The 20,157-nt window shown below is 35.6% G+C and overlaps 2 protein-coding genes across 2 annotated transcripts; both read left to right on the top strand.

Annotated features, from left to right (window-relative positions):
- Nucleotides 1-5,361: 5,361 nt before the first annotated feature.
- LOC120330170 (uncharacterized) lies at nucleotides 5,362-17,149 on the top strand. The gene is made up of 11 exons (XM_039397025.2): nucleotides 5,362-5,534; nucleotides 7,364-7,818; nucleotides 8,105-8,561; nucleotides 9,311-9,498; nucleotides 10,582-10,745; nucleotides 11,253-11,403; nucleotides 12,323-12,417; nucleotides 14,243-14,404; nucleotides 15,061-15,107; nucleotides 15,789-15,863; nucleotides 16,277-17,149. Exons 1-11 carry the CDS (start codon nucleotides 5,447-5,449, stop codon nucleotides 16,657-16,659), a joined length of 2,265 nt encoding a protein of 754 aa, XP_039252959.2. The 5' UTR covers nucleotides 5,362-5,446; the 3' UTR covers nucleotides 16,660-17,149.
- A 1,022-nt stretch (nucleotides 17,150-18,171) lies between these two features.
- On the top strand, nucleotides 18,172-19,673 carry LOC120330006 (phospholipid scramblase 1-like). Its single transcript, XM_039396820.2, has 2 exons — nucleotides 18,172-18,524; nucleotides 19,238-19,673. The coding sequence occupies exons 1-2, from the start codon at nucleotides 18,205-18,207 to the stop codon at nucleotides 19,641-19,643; spliced, it is 726 nt and encodes a 241-aa protein (XP_039252754.2). The 5' UTR covers nucleotides 18,172-18,204; the 3' UTR covers nucleotides 19,644-19,673.
- The last annotated feature ends 484 nt before the right edge of the window (nucleotides 19,674-20,157 follow it).

The raw sequence follows: 20,157 nt of genomic DNA, 5'->3' as shown, positions 1-20,157 counted from the left end.
CCATGTGTATATCCGCGGATTCAATCTATATGCGGGCGCTAAAACCCATGGGTTAGAGTTAGTATGGGTTCAGATATCCGCAAAACAAAATAAATTTCATAGGTGCAATAGTATGCAAGTTCAATTGTCGTGGGTTCAAATGTACAGTAACCATTTTTTTCTATAAACGGCGCGTAACTATAAAATATAGTCATTTTTTGTTAGTTCGTACATTGTTAATTATTATTTTTTGGATATCAACTTGTATATGGTAATACAACAATTGTTCATTCAATAATTACTCGTTGATCTTATAAACTCCAGACAACTTTAATTAAACTTTTCTGTATCGGGATAAAAACAACAACTAAAATTCTCAGGATGCAAGACGTGTTTTAATTTTCAAGAAATAAGAAATGAGTTATCGTAGTAATATAAGGTACAAGGTTGTATAAATAAAGTACACAAAAGCATGAAAACAATACAAAAAAAATCGGACCTCCTGAAGTATGCGCACCAAGATGGCGCACAACCTGAACTCAGGTTGTTTACCAGGTTAGGGTTCAAGTTGTGCGACATCTCGGTGCGCATACTTCAGGAGTACCAAAAAATCTATTCACAGAGTATTCGTGATATCCATGAAGTGGGTATTTCCAGCAATACAGTATTTACAGTAATACAACAAAACTCTTGAATCCAATAGAATAGGAAATAGAATAGACTTACTGCATTCTTGTATTATACGCATAGGCATAGAGCAAGGAAAGGCAATTAGTAGTCTTGCGTAAACCCTACCTAATAGTTATATTCTTCTCAGTGTTATTGTCTTGTTCCTAAAATCATGACACAATTCACAATCGGACCCTGGAAATTTACTTCCCACACGTATTAATTCAGTGTTCAGGAAGAAATATATCGAGAGAGATTGAGAACCACTGCGCTAATCTATGCACACAAAGTGTTAATAGCTAAGTGGTCATCAATGCGAGATCAAAGACATGAAATGCTTGTAAAACCCGTAACGTGATGATGATTAGACAGATTTACAATGATTTGCCTTCAAGGAGAATATAATGCTTTTGTTTGTGTTGTTGGGCTGTCAATGTGTTTTGTTGATTGCTAAATTGCCGAAGGCGTTAGAAAATATTTATTTATTTACACCTGTTACAAAAGAAAGGGGATTGTATGATATCTAGCCTTCCTCATGTAGCCTACTTTTTAAAGAATAAAACCTCTTCCTTGCTAAAATAAGTTATATTTTTTAAATGTTTTGTCTCGGAATAAGTCTCTAGACAAGCATTCACTGCTATTAGCGTTGGAGGAGATTCACTTATTTACACCTATCAAAAATTGTATGATATTTACCCTACCCCATGTAACCTACTTGCCAGAATTTTACATTCTAATAAACTAAAGTACGGTCAAAAATTCCCATTTTTTCCGCTGAGATTATTTAAATTTTATAAGTGTTTTTGCTGCAAGTCTCTAGTCTAGAGTCTAGACAGCATTCATTGATATGCGTTTTTGGATTACCACCACCTATACACCATTGATTAGTCGATATATTGTTCAAAAGTGTGTGAATGTCCAGAATGCAACGAACTGATGTATTCTATTGAAACTGATGAATATATATATATAATAGCACTCAATGAAATTTTCCATTAAATTGTGACTTTGCTTCGACTGGCATTACCATTCAAACAGGTATTTCCGAGTCTATTGTTTCCATGAATTCAAATTTGCATACAGAATTGGAATTTTTTAAATCAGTGGTTTCCAACCGATTTTTGTTAAATTTCATCCAGGTATTTTTAATGTGTTTTTCGAAAAAAACATATATTCGCCCCTACTACTATTGCCAGCTAGTTATTTTTGAGGTGGGGTGCGAGACTTGACAAATCCTAAAAAAGGAGCGACGCTTAAAATGTTTGAGAACCAGTGCATTAAATACTACAACAAGTATACGAAGAAAATTTCTCCCCCGGTTCACCCCGGTTGGCAAACGTGTTGCTCTCCAATATCAACATATGTTCTCGATCTCTCTCCCCAAACTTACCCTGAAGTTAGATCGACCGATATTCCCGCTATGAGCGTGAGAACAACAAACGTCACGTTGTTTGTATATATTCAAACGTGTAATCCCATTTTCGGATTTAACCCTTGTCCAATGTATCTTTGTTGTTTTGACACTTCGTCGTTTGAAATACCTCTACGTTTTGCAATCTCTCTTTTTCTCTATCTCAAGCATTTTTTTCCCTACCAGTTCTGAATATTAAGTTTCATTATTTGAAAAATAGAGACTAGAAATGTTGTTGTAAACCTCCATCGTTACTCCCGTAGTGTGTGTGTACCAGGTTAGGGTTATGGCATAATTTTATTTAAATTTTCCTTATTTTAGTTCTATTACGAGTTCGGGGACTGTCTGTCCTAGCCAAGTGAATATACCCTCTGCCCATAAGCTTCAGTCCCTTTATACAACTTGATGTAAAGTAGACGAATGAAATCATTTTCCCACATATTGGTGCACATACCTCTGAGGCACCTCTTCATCTGCCTAATCGTTGGACAAGTTGATTTTCGCTAAGCTAGATTCTTCTCTTGGTTAGATTTGTTATTTTGACACAATACTTGTGAGATTGTGTAGGTAAAATAAAAATGGTACTCCTGAAGTATGCGTATCAAGATGGCGGACACCGGAACGTAGTGTGTGTACCAGGTTAGGGTTAGGCTATTATTTTATTCCAAATTTTGTTCTTATTTTAGTTCTATTACAAGTTCTGGGACTAGCCAAGTGACTCCCGTAGTATTTGTACCTAAAATTATGGCCTAACCCTAATCTGGTACATATACTACGTTCCGGTGTCCGCCATCTTGGAACGCATACTTCAGGGGCGTCTAAAAATGTGCATTATTGATAGAATAGAGGGTTTGTATAGATAGTTAAGCTGTTGTCTTATACGTCGGATATTTTTGAAAATCGTTGTTTCAAATACTGAGCGGGTATTGTACGTCAGTGCGGTTGATAGTTAGCTGACTTTATTGAGCTGGTTCTGGTTTGTGAGAGATTCGAGAAAAACACGTTTACCACTCCACGTTTTGAAACAAAAACAAATTAGTAACTTTTCAGTTTGGGTCAAAGTAAGAAATGATTTCGAAATTTGAATTTCCAGTGCAATCTGCATTCCTAGCCCTTACGCTAACCATAACTGTATAATTACTGATTTTATTTATATTTTGAGCGGTTGCTATGTGTTTTTGGTGGGGCTTTGTACAAAGATCCAAATATTGAGCGGGTATTGTACGTCAATATGGTTAGGTGGTGACTTTGATGATCTGGTTCTGGTTTAAATAGATAGAGCAATAAATCCCCCCCCCCCCCCCGAAGTATAATTTCAAGTTTGCGAAAGCATATCTTAAAATCGATGAACATTCGTATTAGAGGTTTAAATACCCAAAAATGTTTATATTTTGATTTGTTTTTACTTTCAGTATCCGATATTTTTCTCGCAAATATGCAAAAAATCGTTTACTCTTTCTAGCCGTTTTTTCATAGTGCTAGAAAAAATTTTCTAACAGGGAAAAATTTTTTGATTGCATGCCCAAATCTCCAGAAATTTCCCGTTTGAAATGTAATTGTAGAAATAAATTAATAATCTATTTTTTAACCAATATTTTTTCTTATAGTGCGTAAAAAAATTCTGTCTAGTTGAATTCTTGACATTGTCACGATGCAACTGAATCCCATCCCACGTACGCCTTTATTAAACCCACGTCATATTCCGGTGTTTTTCATACAATTAGAAGGTTGCAATTATGACATTGCCGTAAGTTGAAAACGTGCGTTAATAAGGCAGTAATACTTGATACATTTCCTCCTTCCTTGTATCGTCATTTTCGCGCTGCTCAGGCTGGTTTAGTTGCTTGGGAAAACTAACAGAATGATTTTGGAATGGAATTCATTGCTGGAATATAATAAAATTAGTTTCCATAAGTCTTAAGATACACGGGGTTCGCCCGAACTTGTTTCTGGAATATTGTGCTCAGACGTTAGACGATCGTAGCATAGCAACTAGCGTTATATTTGTACTTTCAAAAGTCATATATTAAATTTATGTAATGTCAATATAGATTATGTAGTCTTATAATTACATAATTTTAAATGAGAGAACCTGTTGTTAGTGGGCCAGGTTTAAATAGGTCAGTAATATTAATTTATTAAACTGTATATGGTAGGTAACAAGATTTAGTTGCTTGGGAAAACTAACAGAACGATTTTAGGAAGGGTTTCATTGCGTATGATAGTTTTAAATAAGGCAGTATTATTATTTGGGTAAACTAACAGGACTAACTTAAATTTGTTTTTGGTTCCAATTAAGACATTCGGATTACTGTATATGGTAGGTTATAACAAGATTTAGTGGATTGGGAAAACTAACAGAATGATTTCAGCAAGAGATTCATTGCGTATTATAGTTTTAAATAAGGCAGTATTATTATTTGGGTAAACTAACAGAACTAACTTATATTTGTTCTTGGTTTTAATTAAGGAATTCGGAATACTGTATATGGTTGGTATTAACAAGATGGCATATTTAGTTCTATACTATGTACAGAATGTATTTACTTGAAAATTTGTATGAGGCAGTCTCATTTTTGTCAGACGACTGTCACGGAAACATTTGATACATTTCCTTTTTGTATCGTCATTTTTGCGCTGTTCAGGCTGGTTTATTTAATTGGAAAAACTAACAGAACGATTTTAGGAAGGGTTTCATTGCGTATGCTAGGCTTTAATAGGATTGAATATTTTTGAACGTTTGTTTAAAAGAAGCGAAAATGGGTACTTCCGTAGTGTGTGTACCATATTAGGGTTAGGCTATAATTTTTATTCAGATTTTCCTTATTTTAGTTCTATTGCGAGTTTGGGGACGACTGTCTGTGTTAGCCAAGCAAATACACCACCATATATTTCAGTCACCTAATACAACTTGATGTAAATTAGTCGAACAAAATTAGTTACCTTCATATTGGTACACTTACTCCGGAGCTCCCAAAAATGTAGCATATCCCATCAATTGAGATTTAATAAATAATAAGTGAGTAGATTCTTATATCATTAGGTATCAGCCTTGTCTGTTTTATCATTGAACTGAGCGATTGAGGCAGAAAAAATGTAGCATTTCCTATTAATTACGATTTAATGAATAAATAGCTGTTTACATCATCAGATATTAGTGGCTGTTTGTTTGTAGATGGCCTTGTTTGAAGCGCACAACAAGAAAAAGCGTTGTAAAAAGACTTGAGCGATTAAAACAGCAGAAATGTAACATTTCCTTTTAGCCTAGTTTTAATAACCACGACTTTTCTTCTAACAGAGTAAATTTCTCCAATTAAATCGTAAATGTACTCAATTGCTGTGTAATTACCATCTTCCTGGCATTGTTTCAATTGTCGGTCTATTTTAATGAATTGGACAACGAATTCTTTCAATGTAACGATGAAAGGAATTATCAGTATCGCATGGCTACTCTTGATTTCTTCAACTTATTGTGGTAAGTACAATCAACAAAACACGTTTTTAAAGATTGTGTGACATACGCACATACATATATATCGGCTTCAAATTACAATACCCACCAATTTACCCAAGGCGTAATAAATGGGTGCGCAATGCCGAAACGATTAGGTTCCGGTCTTTTTAAAAATAGTTACTCCTGGCGGTTCATGTGGATTTGTTCACATGCACACAAACACACACACACACACATAAAAATCGGTTTCAAATTTCATCAATGTCACCCAAAGTGTAATAGATGGGTACGAAACGTACGAATTCCGCTTCTTTCAACAATAGTAACTCCTGATCGTATATATGGCTTTGTTCACATACGCCCCAAGACACACACACGCGCATATGCATAAACATCGGGTTCAAATCCCGATGCCCACCAATCTAAACCAAGGTGAAATAGATTCATAGGTAATGCTTAAACGAGTAGATATCGGTTCTTCCAAAAATTGTTGCTCCTGACCGTATATATCTTTGTTCACATACAAACACTCACACACACACACACACACACACACATATATATATATATATATACACATAGACACACATACATAAACATCTGCTTCAAATCCTATGCCCACCAATCTCACCCCAGGAGCAATAGATGGGTACGAAACGAGTATATTCCGGACAGAAATGGTTACTCCCGATGGAGTACATGGCTTTATTCGCAGCAGTGCGGGTGAATAAGTATTTTCTCATAGTTTTTTCTTTTCAATATTGCTAAATTTGTTAACAAAGTTTAAACGATTCCACTCGATTCTGTCTGTATATGTAATTATTGAATTCATGATGTTCTCAAGCTATCAAAACTGATAAATGCTCTAATTAAGCAATTATTTACATTTTTTGAATTTGTTTGCTAGAGAAATGAGATTTATAATTGTAGTCTCTTAACTCATAAACTGCCACACAATTTAATAAAATCTACAATTTTATAGTTTTATGACTAATTAGCACAACGAAAGGATTTTATTTGTTAATATTTCGGATCTTTTCTACAAGGCCCGCCACTAATAATAAAATGCGAGACTTGAGAAAAACACCCCCGACACGTTTTGATGTAACAAATTAGTAATTATCTAGTTAGGGTAAGGTTCGCGGTTAGGAATGATTTGAAAATATGAATTTCCACTAGTGCAATCTGCATTCCTAGCCCTCAATCTAACCCTAATTGGTTAATACCTAATTTTTTCATTTTGAGCGGTGGTGAGAATTTTTTTGGACGCTCACTTTGTACGAAAAATTCTCGTTTTCTTGTCTGAAGATTGTTTTACAAAATTTGAAAATATCCCATTTTCAATGATGTTCTTACAAAACCTAATGGAGCCGAATACAAGCAAAGAGTCCAGGAAATAAGACAGGGGTGTACAACAGGCAACCCGCGGGCCACAACCCGGCCCGCCAAACCATTTAGTGCGGCCATTGTCAACACTCAGAATCATCGCCATCAAGCATAAAATCCTAATCTGACAGTTTATGTTTAAAAAGTCGTTCATGTGGGTAAAAATACATGTTTTTGTTGTTTTCGTTGCGTTTTCGTCTTTCGTCGTTTTCCCCAATGCCTTTATTACTGTAAGTCTGAGCGATAGCCGCATTCTTTTCATTTTGTTTTGTAGCTCGATAGATGTCTAAGATTGGATATATGGTCAACCGTCAAAAAATGTTGCACACCCTTGAAATAAAACATTTTCCGGTTTACAAAAATTCGATTAAAAACGTTTTGAAATTGAGTAAATGAATGGCCTTGTTGACATAAACTGTATTTCTAATTTTGACAATAATAAAATATTATTTTTTCATATTTAGCTGAACTCAAAAAAGATGTTGTATTTCTTCCATCTATCGGATCCGATTCTACAGAGAATGCTCAGATCAAAAAATCTTCAATAACTCCTGTCTTAAGCACACCAATGGCCTGGATAGCAGGAGATATAAACAAAAATCCGTTGCGACAAATAAGCATTTGTACCTGGGTAAAATCGTTAGAGCAAAGTGCGACTGGGACTGTTTTTGCCTACGTTACATCGTCAGAGAAAATAGAGTTTGGTATTGTCTCCATCAACACAAAGGGGGTAGATAAAGATGAAAATGACCCACATACTTCATATGTCGTCATCAAGGGTAAAAGGTCAAATATTCCAATACAATTAGGACTTGATGACGTCAGGTGGCATCATGTTTGTATGACTTGGTCGTCTAGGAACGGAATATGGAAAGTTTATAATGATGGAAGGAAGATAGCGCAGGGTTTGGGAATGAAGGTAAAGACATTTGTTTGTTTTCTCATTTAATTTTTAGAAACACACTTACCATAGAACCTACGATTGATACCCTTGAATTTGTTTAAAATTCTCGCTAGAACCCGAACTCTTAACAATAAGGTTAAAAAAGAAACCAATCGGTCTTAGCGTCTAATTTTTGTCCAACTTCAACAGCATATTGTTCCCATGCACGTTTTAAGGGGAGAAATGCCAATTAAATGGATAATAGAGATATCAGAAAAAAAAGTTCCGCAAGTTACCGAGCCATCCTTATTAATATTTTCAGAAAGGAAAAGTCATAGCCCCTGGCGGTCGATATTACCTCGGAGGAGGAGTATTCAAATGGGAGGATGAGGACTCCATCGTGAACGGTAGCGACATCTCGAGGATGAATTATCGAGTCAGTACTTCGTTTCGAGCTGGCAGACGCAAACGCAATACATTTTCAACAGAAACAAAACGAATGATCGGGAAATTCACAGATTTTTACGTTTGGAGTAAAGTAGTATCAAAAACTCATGTTAGAACGTTATCAAACTGCAGCTCAACATTCCGATATAAATTCAATAAAGAAGTTAAGAAAGATACAAGCTACGCTAATCTGTTCCGGCCCCTTAGGCGTAAAGCACAAAGAAAGCTTTCTCCTCTTTCATGGGCTTCACGGAATGTGGTCTTCCGTTGGAATGTCGAAGCCATTACGCTCCAAAAACCAGCAACTTTGGATTTGCCAGGAGACTTGTGCGGTAAGTACGGTGGCTTGTGGTGGTTTATAACAGAAGCAAGTTGCTTTTCGTCTTTTCCTTTTGACAGAGGTGACAATGAATTTTTGAATTTGATATTCGCCTACCATTGCTTACAAAAAATAATATAAAAAGCCAACAGTATCTATTTATAAAAATCCGTTTGAAGTGATTTTAGTATCGCATCAGCATGTGTGTTAGAGCATTTTAATGCAACAACAAATTTGAAATGTAGCTTTCAAATCTTAGTGAAAGCTTGCAACTCATTTATTGCGTATAACTTTACATTTTACGGAACTCAATAAACAATTATTGGTGCTCCCGAAGTATGTGCACCAATATGGCTCACAACCTGAGCATATTATGTGTATCAGGTTAGGGTTATCAGGTTGTGCGCCATCTTGGTGCACATATTTCTGCAGCGCCCAATTTTTTCATTGGACACGAGCTATGGATTGTTTTGTTATTATGTTGCTGGTGTTGTTGGTTTTTTTCTTCTATGTGTTATTATTCTTATTAAGAAATTGCTATATTTAACAACCTAATTGACCTAATCAAAGTTAATTGTGCATCTAGTGACGGTTCCGCGGTCGCATTTCAGCGAACTAGTGGTCAGCAAAGTCGGGAGTTTATCGAAAGGAACCGGTACTGTAAAAGATTTGGTACTAACTCGGGAATACTACCGGAGTTGAGTGCGTCTTCCTTACGGCTTTGTGTTCATATGTTTGAGCATTGGTCTCTCGTTTTTACAGGCTATTCCATCTCCATAGAGTGTGAAACAAATCAAATTCTTATATCTGTCGACCGAAACGTACCAGAATGGTATGACGTAGAAGATCATGAAATACATGTGAATGATCGAAACTGTGTCCCAGAGATCAGAGGGGATTATCTAGTATTCCATTTGCCAAACCTATCGACTTGTGGAACGCAAAGAAAGGTAAGATCAATTATTACAGGTATCGTGTCAAGACCAGGACAAAAGATAAAAAAATAATCTCATTTCGGACTCAAATTTCAGCATGTAAATTTCAATCTGTATTATTCACAGTTCCTGGAATGCTGGCAACTGCATATTTGTTGTCGGTATTATGGAGCGTTTAGTAATTTTCAGTAAAACGAATCAAACCGCTTCCTCCACCATCAACCCCATATATCTAAAAATAAATAGCTGAATACCTAATCCCATAACCGACATGGACTGGTAACCGGACGCGAGGCCGCAGTTCGCCATTTGATCGAGTCGTTTTATCTACTTTCCTCTCCTCCGGAATAAATAGGTAGATCCTATCCTATCCTAATATGGCGATCGCATCTTTCCACAATCTTTAAAACATATCCAGGTCAATTTCGTGATTCAGAATTGTTTAACCTAATCGAATATTCGGTACTGCCGTAGTATGTGTACCAGGTTAGGGTTAGGCCATAATTTCATACCGATTCTTCATATTTTAATTCTATTACGAGTTTGGAGACTGTTAGTGTTAGCCAAGTAAATATACCCTCTGCCCATAGGTTTCAGTCCCTTTATACAACTTGATGTAAAGTAGGCGAACAAAATTAGTTACCTCCATATTGGTACACATACTTCTGGAGCGCTTTCAGGTATCTATATTAACATTCACACAATAAACACACAACTTACTGACAAAATCACATATCAATGAAATATATTCATAAATATACAACCATTTGGTCCAATGCAACAACTTTATACACATCAGAATTTTTTGTTTATTGAATTATGATTCAACATTTTCAGACGTCTGACAGGCGATTTTGAAATCCACGCTATTTATACGATTTGCACTTTGCGTCACGGCTGGAAGGTTCTATCGCTTCTCTCATATCAGGCGAAATACGTCAACAAAGAGCTAAGAGCGATATTAACAGTAGTTTACCGGTCACAAAATTAAGCGTAAATATTCTCTCATATGAGCTTACCCGCTGTAAGAGGGTTTTAACAATGTTGAAATGAGTTCCAAGAGGAACTTTATAAAAAAAAATTTCAAAACGTTTTTAGGTTGTTGGGAATGATGTTCAATATATCAACACAGTCAGCAACACTCCAAAGAATGGTGAAATTTACTTTGGTCGAATATTCAAGGCTGATGTTCTCTGCAAGTTTCCACTGGATGTCTCAGCATCTTCAACTCAAATTATTACTGGAAAAGCACCAGAAGTCATGTAATGATAGTTTATTTAACTTACTAATACGTAATTACGATTGGTGCTTTATATTAACTATAAATATTAAATATATTAAATATAAAAAATAAATATTCGTATGCGATCTCAGCGTCCTAAAACTACTGTGGTACGTGATCAGACAAGCTCAACAGAATCTCAATTTCGTATCAATATGGCTCCAATTAGAGTTAATATAATTAGAAGTATCGAGTATCCTGCTAAAAATATTAAATAGTAGTTTTCTCAGATTTTATATGAAAAGTTATTGCAGGAGATGGTTCGATTTTGTGGTTAAAAATAGTATTTGTAGAGCTATCAATTTATCCGTCTGGAATACCAGTCGTTGTACAGTCGTCATATATACATCATTTCAATATTTCTACGAAAACGAAAACATAGGAGAAGGATGAACACTTACCAGCAGTAACTTAGAAGAATATGTAGTTAGTCCTGCTAAAACCCAAGCATTAGCTCGAAAATATAATGTTCTTGTTTGTATTTCAGAGACAAGACGACGATAACAAACCCCAAAACCAACAAAGAAGATTTAGAAGCAGTATTTGTGCTTTCGGTTGACGACGAGTTTACAGATCCATTCCGACAGGGAAGCTCAATCCGACCAGATAAAACTGTCTGGGCTGGGATCGCAATTCAAGTAAGGCCTACTATAGGTGTATTTGGGTATCGAAAATGAATAAGAGGAGGGATAATATACAAGCAGTAACTTTTATTTGAAAGTACCAAAAAACTTTCTGGTTCTGCATTATCTACTCGGTTCCCTACACCCTGGGTGAGATGTATGAGTGGTGTGTCAAGCTTTGGCGCTGTCCGAGACGAGTTTCTGATAATTATTCTAAACTTCAAAAATAATTTTGGGTTAAACAGATTAACATGAGAATAAATATAGTAAAAGTCAACTAAGATTGAAATATTTGTATTATTTTTATTTAAATCATCAAACTGAAGAACGAACTCACACTTATAAGGTGCTGCCCAAGGCGGCTTCCCCCATGAACCCCTTTTAGACACACCTCTGGGTGAGGGCATGGGATATGAATCCGAGATGCCAACACCGTTGAGTATAACGTTTTAAGGCGCTATCGCGCCGTGGAGGAAGTTGTGGTTTTGGTTATTGAAGATTTCGAAGCAGCTGACCAATCTACTATGCGGTTTCAACTAAAACACAGCCTCCATAGGGTTCCGGTAATTTTAAACTGTCTTCTAAATGCTAGTGGGATTTTGAAAATGATATCGCTAGTTGTAATACGGATTAGTCTACTATGCAACTTCAACCAGAATATATATATTCTTCAAGAAAGTTTTCAAATTTGGTTTCTTACAAATGCTCCTTACGTGTTAACGAATTCTTGAACACGCAGCGTTGATAGTATTTTAATGTGGGTTACGAATCTTGAAAGTTTCAAAATTACTGTCCTATGGTGTTATAACCACATACCGTGATATTCGATCTGACCAACTTTAGGGAAAAAAATGCTAACCTAACAAATTCTAAGCCAGATTATATTATTCAAAGTTTTACTCAAAATTTTACCTAAAACACTTAATTTTTTCAGGGAATTCACGAAAATTCTGATGACGTCAATGTACTAGTGGAAAAATGCTGGATAGATTCTGAAGACAGAAGAGTGTCACTTGTGAATCAACAGGGGTGAGTAAATGTATATCATGCAATGATTTAAAACAAGGGTTTGCAACCTTTAATACAGGAGGTCCAGATACAAATAACTAGATAAAACTGCGGGCAGCACCTTTATTTAACATAGGATTTCTTGTAGTTGCAGGCACAAAAATTTTGGATATTGATCTTGTGACAAACGATTTTCGCTTCATACAAGCTAGCTGTTAGGGAAGGTCAGGCTCATAGATAGTTAATAAATTGGACTCTTTTACATTCATAGGCTTTGCAACGCAAAAGGTTTGGATTAAAAAAAAGCTCGGTTTGTGGGCCGCGCACCATTAAAAATTAGCACTTTTCCACTGGTGGGACAATTTTTCCTTGTGAACCGCATTTGTCCCGCGAGCCGCAGGTTGTACACCCTTGATTTGAAACACAGATAAAGCAGAGAGCGGCAGAATCAAAGACGCAAAGCTCAGACTTTGTACATCGGGTTCTAGATTATTACTACTAAATGTAAATTAGCAATGCTCGAATATATGGAAACGAAATTTATAAGGACATCGTGTCACACAGTCTGCTTAGGCTTTAAACAATTATGAATAAATTTGACCTGAATGAAATAAATATTCAAACACTCTAGGATCAATATTCGGTGATTATGTGTGACAGTTCGAGAACAGTAAACTTTAAATGAGAATACCCTGAACTGGGTCCTCGGTAGGGCTGGGAATTTTCGAATACCTTGTGATTTCAGAATCGAATCGAATAATATTTTTCGAATCGAATCGAATCTCGAATACTTGAAAATATATAATTGTAAGCGACTTTATTATAGTAATTGGTCCTCTCAACAAATGAATTACCGATGACATAGAATAAATCACCCAGATAGATTACTGAGCGTTCACACAGAATAACAAACACGTTTTATCAATAACTCACTACAGAAAATAGTCATATGTTAGAATTTCGTTGAAAAAATATGACTCCAATAAAATAAAATTGGGGAATTCACCTCGACAATTAGCGGAAAGATGAAAACAAGATGGCGGCTATTCGAAATTTAGCTCTGAACCGATTCGAATAATTTACTATTCGATCGATTCGAATATTCGATTCGAAATGCCCATCCCTAGTCCTCGGTTCACTAGGGGGACATGAAGCGATTTTCTGGGGGAAACAAGCAAAATTCTCAATTTGGAGACTACATCGATTTAATAAAAGTAAAATAAGAAGCGCAATTATTAATTTTGATGACGACATTGCCCACAAAAAACGAACCTCATAGATTCCACAGACATTTTTGAAATACCAAATGCAAAAGCCTTCTAGAGACGAATACAATCTTTGACCACTGAAAATTTCAAAACAATCGGTCCAATAATTGAAGAGAAAAGCAATTTTTTCATTATTTTGCTTTTGTTTGTTTGTTGGCTTTTTATCACATGCGGCATATGAGATATTTTTTGGTAATTAGGGATATGTATTTTCAAATACCTGATGATTTCAGAATCGAATCGAATAATTTTTTGAAATGAATTGAATCTTAAATACTTAGAAGATATTTAAATTTATGTGTATAAAAAACAAAATGGCGGCGATTCGAAATTTAAGTCTCAAACGATTCGAATATTCGATTCAAAATGTCTAACCCCAATGGCAACGTGTTAAAAGCAAAACTAGGTACTTTTATATTGAAGATCGATGAGAACGGGTGTTGAGGGGGAACGGAGCAAAAAACTATGAGAACAACTGGTTTAAAATATCACCCGCTACTGAATGTGATCTTTACAGTGTATATTCTTTTAATATAGTTTGATTTCATTCAGATATGACATTTTGGTGTTTTCTTTAGATGTGACGAGTCACCAGCAAGAATTTTTGAAAACGGAGAGAAACCAAATGTGAGAATGGAACTCCCAACTCAAAATATCAAAGCAAATACTCCAACTTATATCGGATGCTCTTTTCATCCATGTGTAGGCGAAGATTGTGTCCCAACTTGTGAGAAAATAGAGTAAGTATATTATCATATAGCAGTGATCGTCAATCTGTGACTCCGGAGCAGTGCCTGCGGGTTCTCGACATTTAGGTAATATTTCAATAGGGATAGCTTCCATCGTCACAATTACGGATGTTTGGTTGAGGTGATTGACATACCCGGTATTTTATGCTGTAATGTCCAATACTTAAAATTACTGATGTGGTCTTCAAAGCGGCATCCGAATACTAGACATTATACAGATCGATGGCCACAGAATGAAAACGACATAAGTTTTTATGTTTAGTTGTGTGGAGACTCGTGCCTCTGTGACTAATACTTATTCACTGTTGTTCATCAAATCTGTTATGACTCGGGACTCCTTTTGCTGCGACTCGGACTTAATTCAAAATTTGACTTGACTTAGAACTCATGAATCAGTATGATCCATGATTCAAGAGGGTAGCCAGTCCAGAAAAGGGAAGAGAGGGATTTTTGTAAACGAAATAAGATGCTTACTCGTGCACTTTTCTTCGAACATGGCTAGATAAATACAGCTAGTGTTAACTAATGTGTAAACTTATGTTGAAACATTCAAATTTTCATTTAAAGCGAAATTTGTTCACTTCTGAAATAACCAAAATGCTTTCCAGGGATTGATTCAACTTGATATATACTTTTTTAATTCTCAGTGAAACAAACAGCGTTAGATCAAGAAAAACAAGAGACACTCGTGGTGGTAAGCTTTCTAAAGTGCATATTTTTGCTAAACTTATTATTTGAAGCAAGCCTCTTCCACTAAAGTGAACCATTCGTAAAACAGAACCCATAAATCTATTATTAATCACTCCTGTTTGGGTATAATTATGACCGAAAGTTTCATTTAGCTAGGGCGCTTTGCACTAAAGTTATGTCTCTCGAGAATGTGTTCTAAGTTATCCGGGTTCTCTTCCATTTTGGGCAACCCTGTAAAACTGGTATGGGTACCCTGAAATGAAATTTGACAGTCCTGACACATGAAGATCTACATAGGCGATTAACCGCATCAAAGGCGTATATACGTTGAGCATAAAAACTAATATTTGTAACCAAGAAATACTAGAAAATTAGTTAGGAACAGTGGTTCTCAAACAGTGGATCGCGTTTCGCAAGGGGAAGTAGACAATTTGTCGAAGCGACGTAAAGCTAATTGAAAATAAAATTATTTGTCAGTTTTAATCTTGCCCGCCTGATTTTAGATATTTACATTTCTTTATTGTTTAGAAATTGCGGTTCCATTCCATTATTTGAAGCTTATTTTTAGTTAGGTATTTTTAAGGTGGGGCGCGAGAAAAATTTTGGCCCGAAAAGTTTGAGAACCACTGGCTAGAAAATTTTTTTTTTAGATATTTTGAAATAAAATTAATCCTAACCATTTCAGGAAACATCATTTACGAGTTAAGAGCGGGACCTTTTATTGTACAAGAGACGAGCGAGGAAAACGATGAATTAGAAGGTATTCATTTTATTTTTTTGTCAAGTCAAAAAATATGATAAATTTCTTTCTTTAATAAGGTTAATTCCCATTTGTATTGACTCTAATGAATACTGTTTTTTTTTCATTTTGTGTGAGGAAGGCCGAAGGTACCGCTATAATAAGCGATGAATGACACACGTTCGCGTCGAGTCTCGTCAACTGTAACAAGTTGATATCCGTTTTCGTAACTTGTGACATGTAATTAATTTATGTTTTATTTCATATCGCGTATTCGTTTTGCACGACAAAAATAAATCAGTAAAATCTGAATCAGTAAATCGGAAAATATTATTGCAATAGTATTTTGCTTGGGCCGTAGTGTCAATACTTTTACTACATTTTCTCAATTTTTTATATTATATTTTCATATTTCTTCATTTATTTTTCCACAGATGACAACACACTTTTAATTGTAACTGCAGTCGTACCCTCAGTGATCGTCTTTCTCATACTCGTTGCGTGCGGCGGAGGAATCATATATTTTATAATGAGAAAAAGCAGAAGAATGCATAATATTAACAACCATTACGAAGTTTCGGACGTAAAGGGACGCAAAAGCAAGCGAGCAATACGGACTCATTCATTCACTTTCTGTCGCCCAACTTACAATGCGTACAGCATTTACCCTCCTTCGTATCATGCAATCGTGCGAGCAAAGTTCCAAAGACAAGTAGTTGCAATGAATGACGTCATGGAAGTACCCAATGACGTCATCGATGATAATGACGTAAATTATCATCAGAATACTAACACAATGATATCTACAGTACATTGATTTACATTCCATTTTTCTCGTTCAATTTTGTATATATTATTATTATATTCCCATTTTTCTTTTTTACTAAGTGACCAAAGAAGCAATATGCAATTCTTTGATGTTAGCACGACGCGACAATAAGGTGGCTAATGATAAAAATGGAGAAAGTCGGCAATAGACAAATTTGCACTGAAAAACCTATATATCGCATCTTTATCCTAGGGTTTTAAAACAAAAAGGTAAAGGTTGGAATCATAGGAAATTGTAATTGGAAAATACAAAGAAAAAGCTGATATTGAGCTGGCTTTCTAATCAAAATTTGAAGGTATAATCATCCAATCATTCCAATGAAAAAAGTTTAGATTTTCTAAAAAAGCATATTTTTTGGGTTTGTGCCTCTTTCGCTTAAGTACATTTTTTAAAATATTGCTTACATGAAACGTTCGAGTTTTCTGCATTTTCATAGTGCCAATTTGCAAGTACAAAAATAAATAAATAATATCTTCCAGCTCGGTGTGTTTCTGTGTGTAATTAGAGAAACAAAAATGAATTGAATACAATTTTAAAAAGGTAAATTCAGATTTTAATCCTGGAATGAAAAAAACTTTATAGATGAATTTCATGAGAGTAACTGTATCGTGGTAAGCCTTGGGAATACGATCGCCACAGCACCTCTGATTACCCTAAGTGATTTTGTAGGTTCGAATCCCACTCGGGATTAATTATGTGCGAGAGTAAAGGATTAGTTAGCAAGGTATTATTTTTATAGTGACTTCTTACATATCATTAGATGACTGATGATGCATACTCTGGCAGCAATCACACTCCACCTTTCCTATTTGAATATTCTGTCCAGATACGCTTCACTGATTTTCTACGATGAAGCAACTTTCTAAGCGAATTTAGCATATATTTGTTTTCTTTTTTAGATACGCTACCTCAATATCTACAATTAATAACCTTATGTGCCTTCTGATGAAAGTCCTGTTTTTAGATGCATGGCAGGGTGGCTTCCTCTATCACCAAGTCCATGCATCTGAAAACAAAATAATAACTGGCTAACTAATCCCATGGCATACCTGACTGGTAACCGGACAAGAAGCCGTGGTTCGGCATATCATTGAGCCGTCTTATCGGCTTTATTGTCCCCCGAAATAAATACGTGAATCCTATCCTACCCAGTTTCAACTCTGGATTTTTTTTAAATAGTGTTTTCCTAATGCGTCTTCAACTTGTGTTGTTTGGCATCCATTATCATTTTCTCTTGACGCTTTACTCTCTCCCAAGTTATATCTCACGGAATATGTGAATGTATTCTTCATATATGTGAGTATATAAAATAAAGAAGAAGTAAACAAAGTAGTCGATACTATGGGAAACTCCATTGCTCGGACCTGAACTCGCCAATAAAGTTATGAATTTAAAGTAGTTCTAATATTGTTACCTGACTTCAATTTCACGACTATTTGTGACGTCATAAATGAAGAATTTCGAAGAATATTGTTTTCAGAAATTGAATTATTTTCAAAATCTTGTAGCTCATTAGTAGCTCATAATCTCGTTATGGCAATGCCGATGTCGAACATGGCCGGACCACCACCTGGTGTGCTACCGCCGGCTGCCATTGGGACTTCAGGGCTTCAATATCTGGCGCAGATGAATGAAGTTCGAATTAACCAACAGGTAGAGATTGCTGAAGTAATGACGGGTATCGACATGGCAAACAGGTACCAAGTGTTGGATGGCGGAAATAGACTTAGTTACTTCGTTTACGAAGAGTCGGAATGCTGCAATCGTGTGTTTTGTAAAGAAAATCGAGGATTCATTATGCATATGATGGACAATACAAACCAAGAAGTTCTCAGAATGGAGCGTGTTTTCAGGTAAATCATTGGTTACTGTTTTTTCCTTCCTTTACTTGTTTTGGATATTTTTATTCTCTTCACTATGTATAATAACTCGGTTTCTGTGTTTTTTTTAATCTTTGAATGATGCTAAGCTAAGATTAGACAGAGATGGCCACTGATATTTAACAATATTTTAAAGAATATATATACAGACTAACTTTGGAGTCGAAGTTATCCGAGATATATAAGCGCGCAATTTTATTTAACTCGTTTGGTTCATTTGGTAAAAGGATTATTGATAGAAAACCAGGAATCGTTCAAGAATAAAGCAAAATGGTTGAAAAAGGGCGTAGGAACTTATGTCTCACTGCGAGTGCCGCAAAATTGCATTTGAAAAAAAAAATGATAAAAATTTGTTTGGGAAAAGAAGACGAGGGAGGCATGATCCTTCAGCATTGTTTAGTAAATCGTTCAAGAATAGAGCAAAATTGTATTAATTGATAAAAGGGAATTTATATCCCACTGCAAATACCGCAAAATTACATTTAATTTTGAACTTTTTGTTCGGTTCGAGTCATTTTATTCAGATGACCCGTGTCACTGCGAGTCTTCAACAAATGGTGACTCCATTTGAGCCAATAACTCGGCCCTACAGGCCCTTGTTGTAACGAAGGCTCGAATAAGCATCATATTAAAGTGAACTCACAAATTATACATAATAAACGCAATAATATATTTATATTTTTCAGGTGCTGTACTGGTTGTTGTTGGTTCAAGAGTTGCGGCCACATCCTTGATATCACCGCTAATGGCGTTCCACTTGGATTGGTGCGACAAAGTCAATACTGCCTTCAGCCTAAACTAACCATCGAGAACCCGAGTGGACAAGAATTATATCATATTGAAGGACCAATGTGTGTTTGCCATGGTCCTTGCTGTTTCGCTGATGTTCCATTCAACGTTTTTGCTTCTGGGAGTTCCGCCGAGCCTGTTGCTTGTATATCAAGAGTTCATGCTGGATGCGCTCAAGAAATGTTTTCCAAAGCTAATCACTTCAAGATCGTGTACCAGCAAAATCTAGATCTCAATTCTCGAGCTCTTATTTTCTCTGCAACTTTTCTATTAGACATGATGTTTTTTGAGCATGATAAATAAAAGTCGGTATAGCTTAAAACTGCTTAAAATTTATATATGTATATATACATTATACATAATAGAACGATAATATATACAGGAAATGGCGCTTCAGAAGTGTGTGTACCAATATGGAGGTAACTAATTTTGTTCGCCTACTTTACATCAATTCGTATAAAAGGACTGAAGTCTATGGGCAGGGGGATATTCACTTAGCTAACACAGATAGTCCTGGAACTCGTAATAGAACTAAAATAAGAGAAATTGGAATAAAATTATAGCCTAACTCTAACCTGGTAAACATACTACGGGAGCACCCAGAAAATTATATATGCAAAGAAATGGCTATGTTTTATTGGAGATTTCCATATAATGTTTCTTTGTATATATCTGGTCCGGTACCTCGTCGTAAATTTGGTAAGCAACACAATGGGAGCAAATTAACGTTGGTTTATATTGTGAATTCTAATGAATTAGAGAGATACACTCATACACCTCTGCGTCGGAATACATATAAAATGACACGAATATGTAT

This window comes from Styela clava, chromosome 12, assembly GCF_964204865.1.
Source record: "Styela clava chromosome 12, kaStyClav1.hap1.2, whole genome shotgun sequence".
Lineage (NCBI taxonomy): Eukaryota > Metazoa > Chordata > Ascidiacea > Stolidobranchia > Styelidae > Styela > Styela clava.
This window is presented reverse-complemented; position numbering and strand designations above follow the sequence as displayed.